Source organism: Mycteria americana, chromosome 24 (genome assembly GCF_035582795.1).
Source record: "Mycteria americana isolate JAX WOST 10 ecotype Jacksonville Zoo and Gardens chromosome 24, USCA_MyAme_1.0, whole genome shotgun sequence".
NCBI lineage: Eukaryota > Metazoa > Chordata > Aves > Ciconiiformes > Ciconiidae > Mycteria > Mycteria americana.
Window position 1 is genome coordinate 936,534 of NC_134388.1, and position 6,935 is coordinate 943,468.

At 64.4% G+C, this 6,935-nt stretch overlaps 1 protein-coding gene across 1 annotated transcript; it reads left to right on the forward strand.

Moving 5' to 3' along the window:
• Positions 1 to 985: 985 nt before the first annotated feature.
• On the forward strand, positions 986 to 3,656 carry RAX2 (retina and anterior neural fold homeobox 2). The gene is made up of 2 exons (XM_075524288.1): positions 986 to 1,228; positions 3,213 to 3,656. The coding sequence occupies exons 1-2, from the start codon at positions 986 to 988 to the stop codon at positions 3,654 to 3,656; spliced, it is 687 nt and encodes a 228-aa protein (XP_075380403.1).
• Positions 3,657 to 6,935: the final 3,279 nt, after the last annotated feature.

Here is a 6,935-nt window from a genome sequence, read left to right on the forward strand (position 1 = left end):
ACAGACGCGCGCCTGCTGCAGACGTACTGCTCGCACCCACGCCGCCCGCTGCGCGCAGGCACTCACCGTGCACGCCGCGCACAGACACCCCACTCGCGCACAGCCTGAGCAGCACCCGACACCCACCCCCTGCATGCCGCCCTCTCGGGACCCCCATTTATTCCCTCCCAGAATTAGCTGACCTTCCCTCTCCCTCCCCACACCCATTTGGGCGTTAGCCAAATTTTTGCCGGTGGGTCTGGGCAATGCAGCTCCTTCCCCTCGGCAGAAGTGCCCCAGGATTACTTTATTATGGCTTTCTGCCCCATTTCCATGTTTGCCTACATCCTCACGGTAGAAAGGGACCCTTAATCCCCAACAAATACTGCAGGAAGATTTCAGATGCCGGATAAAAAGCTTAAAGATGAAACGTTGCAAGGGTGGAAAATGCTTATAAACATGCAGAAAAAAGTTTATTTAGCCCTGGGACAGTGCCGGGTGGCTCCTGCCATGTTTGGGGACCAACATTGGGTCCTCCAGCAGTTTGGGGCCAGGCTCGTAGCCCATGGGGAAGAGAGGCTGGAAGAGAAGAGCTGGGCTGGAAGGAGGGAGCTGACCCGGGCTTGGTCCCTTCCACGCCAGGGCAGGGGCGAGGTCGGGCCGGCTCTCGGTGGCGGAGCTTTCATAAAATCCTCGGCTTTAGGTGAAATTTGACTTTTAGTTTCGGGTGGGTGCATTGGCCTGGTTGCATCTTACCACGGAGCCAAGCGCGGGGTGCCCAGGCCACCGTCCCCGGGACCCCAGGTCAGTCCCCGGGATGCCGCAGCCCCGGGATAACGCTGCGGCAGAAGAGAGGATTACGTCTTTGCATAACCTGTTTCTGGGGCCGCCCCATCCTCCCATCTGTCCGTCCACTTGTCCACCCGTCCCCAGCCCGGGGTTGCATGGGCGGGTCCCGTGTCCCCGTGCCCTGGCTAACCCCCGTGGTCCCCTTGCAGGCACCGCCATGTTCCTGAATAAGTGCGAGGGGGACCTGGGCGAGCTGCGGAAGCCGGGGGACAGTGAGGGCACCCCGCCAGCCGCCGCTGAGGAGGAGCAGCCCAAGAAGAAGCACCGGAGGAACCGCACCACCTTCACCACCTACCAGCTGCACGAGCTGGAGCGCGCCTTCGAGAAGTCCCACTACCCCGACGTCTACAGCCGCGAGGAGCTGGCCATGAAGGTCAACCTGCCGGAGGTCCGCGTGCAGGTAGGGAGGACGCGCAGTGGCCCCGGCACCCTGGAGCGGTGCCCTGGGCGGTGGCAGAGGGACCACCCCGGCACTGGAGAGCTTTGCTCTGCTCCCGGCTCCACTGCCGCCACCTCGCTCTGTGCCTCAGTTTCCCTATCGCTCGAGGCTGGAGTGGCATCTCCGCCGAGCCGGCTGCTCCTGCCAAAACCAGAGAGGGGATTTAATGGCTGAGCCTTGTTCCCCCACGAGGTTCCAGTTCAGCCCACGTGCCAGAGGCTCTGTCTGGGCAGGGAGATGGTTTTTAGAGGTTTGGGGTTTTTTCCCCTGCTGGCGGTGGCTGCTCCCATCCCTCCAGCTGATCCCACCGGAAAGCAGCCAAACCTCAGCCGCTCGTGACCACTTCCAGGTCTTCAGGGCTGGGAAAGCACAAGATCCTCACGGATTTGGGGGTTTTAGGCTTGTTCTGGGCAGTTCTGGGGGCGGCGGGGCTGGGGAGGTTTCGCTCCCTGGGCTGCAGGAGGAGGCTCTGCCTGGGGGGAGGCGCAGCCTGGGGAAGAGCCTGGGGTCCCGCCGGTCTGCGCCCCCCCACCCCTGGGACTGACAGGGCGAGACCGGGGCGAGGGAGAGGGACCGGGAGTTGAAGGAGTGACAAACCCACTGCGAAGCAAGGCAGTAATCCCCTTACAAATGAACCGAGTTTCCCAGGCCTCAGCCCCAGTCCAAGGCAACACAGCCTTGTTCTGGGTGGGGTCCAGACCGTAGGGACACCTCTGCCGAGCTCTCTGAGACATCACCAGTTTCACAGAATCATAGAATCGTTTAGGTTGGAAAAGACCCTTAAGATCATCAAGTCCAACCGTTAGCCTAACACTACCAAGTCCACCACTAAACCGTGTCCCTAAGCACAACATGGACACGTTTTTTCAATCCCTCTGGGGATGGCGACTCAACCACTTCCCTGGGCAGCCTGTGCTGACAACCCTTTCAACCCTGACAACCCTTGACAACCCTTTCACTGAAGACATTTTTCCTAATATCCAGTCTAAACCTCCCCTGGCACAACTTGAGGCTGTCTCCTCTTGTCCTATCCCTCGTTACCTGGGAGAAGAGACCGACCCCACCTCTCTACCCCCTCCTTTCAGGGAGTTGTAGAGAGCGATGAGGTCTCCCCTCAGCCTCCTCTTCTCCAGGCTGAACAACCCCAGGTCCCTCAGCTGCTCCCCATCAGCCTTGTGCTCCAGACCCTTCCCCAGCTTCATTGCCCTTCTTTGGACATGAGGTTTGCACCGGTATAGCCCAGTGTCCACCAACAACTGTGACCAGCCCATGGGAGACATTCCCTTCTCAGCCCAGCCGTTCATCTTTACTCCCGCTTCGCATCGTGCGGCAGACGGCCCGTGCCCCGTGCCCCATGGCCCGTGCTGCTGGGGGCTCTGGGGACACGGGGGCCAGCGCTGTAACGGGCAGCTCCCATGGGACGAGACATCACCGCTGGCCTCAGCTCGCTGGTCCCTCTCATTCCCCCTGGGTTTTGGTGCAACCGTGGCATTTTGGCTTCTAAAAGCTTTTACCGAGGGGCTTTTGAAGGCCAGATAACATTATACCGAGGATTGTATGGGTGTCTGCGGGGCCGGGGTGCACATTCCTGTGGAGAAGCGAGGGCAGGGGCTGTGTGGAGACACGTCTCGGCTTCCACACCTCGGAGATGCCCTCAGTCTCAGGGGTTTGCGGGAGAGGTTTGGGAGAGGTGCGCGGCGTGCTGGGCATTCCCAGCGCTCCGTAGGGCACCCCACGTGAGACCCAACACACAGGGCACCCCACGCGGGATGGGATACCCCATATGGGACACCCCACTCGGAGCACCCCGTGTGGAGCACCCTGCGTGGGGCACCCCACGTGGGATACAGCACAACGGGGCACCCCACATAGGGCACAGCCCGTGGGACACGCTGCGAGGGACCGGCTGGGCATGGTGGGGCTCACCCTGGCTCTCCCCTCGCAGGTCTGGTTCCAGAACCGACGAGCCAAGTGGAGGCGGCAGGAGAAGATGGAGGCCAGCTCCATGAAGCTCCACGACACCCCCGTGCTCTCCTTCAACCGGCCCCCCATGACGCCCAATGTGGGGCCCATGAGCAACTCCCTCCCGCTCGACCCGTGGCTGACGTCCCCCATCTCCAGCGCCACCACGGTGCACAGCATCCCCGGCTTCATGGGAGCCCCCCAGGCCCTGCAGCCCCCCTACGGCGGGCACTCCTTCCTCAACACCCCCCCGCCGATGGCGCAGGGCATGCAGCCCATGGCCCCCACGCCCTACCAGTGCAGCACCACCTTTGTGGACAAGTACCCGCTGGAGGAGGTGGACCAGAGGAGCTCCAGCATCGCCTCGCTCCGCATGAAAGCCAAGGAGCACATTCAGACCATTGACAAGACCTGGCAGCCCATTTGATGAACGCTCTGGCCTCGCCGGCCCCCGGCTCCTGCCCCTGGCATCAGCTTGGCCTCAGGGCGGGCGAGGGGGGTGACGGCGGGATGCTCAGCAGGACCAAAGCTGGCGCAGGGCAGGGACGCCAGGCTGCATCTTCCCCCTGCCGAGCCGGCACCGTCGGTGGCAGGAGAGCGAGCTGGGGTGCTGGCAGGACCCTACCGCGGGGACCACCCCGGCAGCCGCCCGTGGACCCTCTGCCTTGCCGGGGCACTGGCCTGGGCTGAGGATCTAGCCGAGGCTCAGGCATCCGACCGTGCCACCGGGCCACCCACCACCCCTGGTTGGATACCTCCTTTCCCCACACCCCTTCCCCTTCCCATTATTATTAATTTTTTTTTAATGCTGCAGATTTAAACAAAACCGAACAGAAAAGCTCTAGTTTCATAGGGAGTACTCGGGGGGGATTTTTTTAGCTGCCTCGGGGTGCGATGCCGGTTGTGCTGGTGGATGCGCCGGCACTGAGAAGACGGTTGTATCATGAGTAAAGAGATAAGCTGAACGGCTGCCGCATGCTGGAGTCGGACGCTGCCGGGGCCCTGCCCGCCGTGCCGCTCATTAACGGTGCTGCTCGTTAGCGCGCTGGGGCTGCAGAGCCTCTGCTGGGAAGGAGCTCCAGGGGATGCGGGAGCATCGTCCCCGGGCACCCTCCCGCCCGGCTCCCTCGGGCTGTTGCGTGCGGGGCTGGGGTGGGATCCAGGCACGGGTGACCTGATGCGGCCCCGGCTGCGGGCTGGGACCGGCGCTGTGCTGTGCCACGTCCTCGGCGGCCTGTCAAGGGGCATCTGCTCGGCCATCCCTCGGGGGCTGCGCCCGCCGCCCACCTGCCCTAATTGCTCCCCAGCGGCGCCCGCCCGGCCACATGTTGGTGGCACAAAGCTGCCATAATCGTGTCAGCGGGAGGGTGGGCGGCAGCGGGACCCCCGCGGCCCCCAGACGGGGCTGGCGAGGGGCCGGGGCTGGCGAGGGGCCGGGGCCGGCCGGGAGCCCTGGGGTGCCCATGGCAGGGGGCAGCGGGCTGCGCCAAAGCCGGTTTAGCCCTTGCCGGCGGTTCCTGCCAGGTGGGAGCAGGGTGGCGGTGGCGAGGTGCCACGTCCCCAGGGGTCCCCGGCGTGGCTCTGCAGCCCCAGGGGGACCCTGCCTGCCCGCCTGCAAGGGCTCGGGGCACAGCCAGCGTCACCGGCACCCTCACGGTGGCAGCAAGGGCCAGCACAGCTCCGGTGGAGATGGCTGAGCCCACGGTGGCTTTGAGTTGCTGAAGCATGGCAGGGACAGCAAGAGATGGGGCCTTGGCCCTGGACGAGTGGGTGTCCCAGGTCCCCAGGGTGTCCTGGTGTGCCCCAGGTCCCTGGGGTGCCCTGGGTCCCTGGGGAAGCTAGGCGAGCGCCAACCTTCCCCCCTTCCCCCCACCAAAACGAGATGTTTCCCCAGAAAATCTTCCCGCTTCGGACCCGATGACAGCCACAAACTGGGGCTTTGCTGGGACAGCCCCATACCCGCCGTGTCCCCACGTCCCTGCGTGGGCCAGACCCCGCTCAGCGCCAGCACCCCCGGCCATAGCCCCCGTGCCCGGGGAGGGCTCACCCCAATCCAACAGCCCCGGCCAGACTCTGACGTCCCCACAGCCCCTGGGTCAGGCGGGACCGGCCAGGATGCCACTGGGCCGGGCAAGGCACTGACCCCAGCAAGACCCTTCTCCTTGTCCCCTGTCCCCCGGCTGCTGCTGCTCGTCTGCTTTGTTAGTGACAATTAAACCTTTAACAACCCATTAAATGCATAATCGATGCTCCCCCGGCTCCCCAGCCCGGCTAATGGGCCGGGGCCGAGGTGAAGCAGCCCCGGCAGAGGCGTACTCTGGCCGGGAGATAATGAAGCAACGGCCGCGGAAGTAATGGGGTTTGATCCGGGGGAAGGGACGCGCTCAATGGGGGCTGCGCTTTTCACATGACATAATTGCCGAGGCTGGCGCCAGCCCGGGGCACCCCTCGGCCTCCCGAGCGCCAACAAAAGCCGGCTGGCGCGGAGAGCGGGAGGCTCAGCACCCCGCGACCCGTTTGATCGGAGCCTAATTGGGGCGAGGGTGCTCCCCCCCAGGTCTTGCAACCGCCACCCAAAAGCGAGGGCACGGAGAGGCCCCGGGACGGGGATGCGTCTCCCTGGGCCCCTGGGGTTGGGGGGTTATGTGAATTATTTAAACGAGCTAATCTGCATGGGGTGGCACTGGCACGGCCCAGGGCATCGCGGCGGGGGATCTCGGGGTACCCTCACGGGAGGGCTCGGTCGCCCCTTCCCTCCCATGGGCGCCCCGGTGCCGCGCCGCGCTTAGTGCAGAAACAGGCAATATTTCTGGCCAAAAAAATGCCATTTAAATGCAGGAAAGCCGTAGGAGCGCCAAGCCGCCTGCCGTTCCCTCTTTATTGGTGTTTTCCCCAGTTGAGACCCGATGCAGCACGCCTCACAGCATTTGCAGCCACCAGCCACGTTTGGGAAAAATCCAAGCAAAAAGGCTTTTTTTCTTCCTGCTAGATGCCAATCCTGTCCTGAAATCACACGCTGCCCAGACGGGGCCAGCACAGCCCTGTACTTGGGGTTGTACTGGGAGAACTGGGTGCTACTGGGAGAGCTGGAGGCACCAGGGGGTTCTGCCAGGCCCTCGTGGGGGAGCAGGAACCCTCCCGCTCCCACCCCCCTCTAATCCCCTCCCGCGGGATTTGCCCCCTAATCTGCTTATTTCTCTCTATTTCTCCTAGGCCTGAACGAACCCAGCCCTGCCCCGGCGCGACGCCTCGCGCCAGCTGAGCCGGGGGGTCTGGGCACTCTGCCCCCCGGGCTGCCGGGGGGTGTCCTGGCACGTGGGGCTGGCACTGGCTTGGGATATGGGGCTGGCACTGCCCTGCCAGGGAACGTGGGGCTGGCAGCGCCCTCTTTATGGGTCTGGCACTGCCCAGGGACATGGGGCTGGCAGCGTCCTGGCACATGGCGCTGGCACTGGCCCGGCATACGGGGCTGGCACTGCCGTGCCAGGGGATGTGGAGCTGGCACTGCCTGCACCCGCGGTGGCAGTTCTGTGTACGCGGGGCAGCGGGGGTCCCAGCCGTGCCGCGCAGCGAGCCCTGCACCCCCGGCACAGGCCAGGATGGGGCTCGCCCCCCCCCCCGACGCCCACCTCCATGCACGTCACCTCCATCCCCTCCAGCGTGGCCCCAGGGGACTGCGGTGACAAGGGGGGGCCGCCCCGTCCCT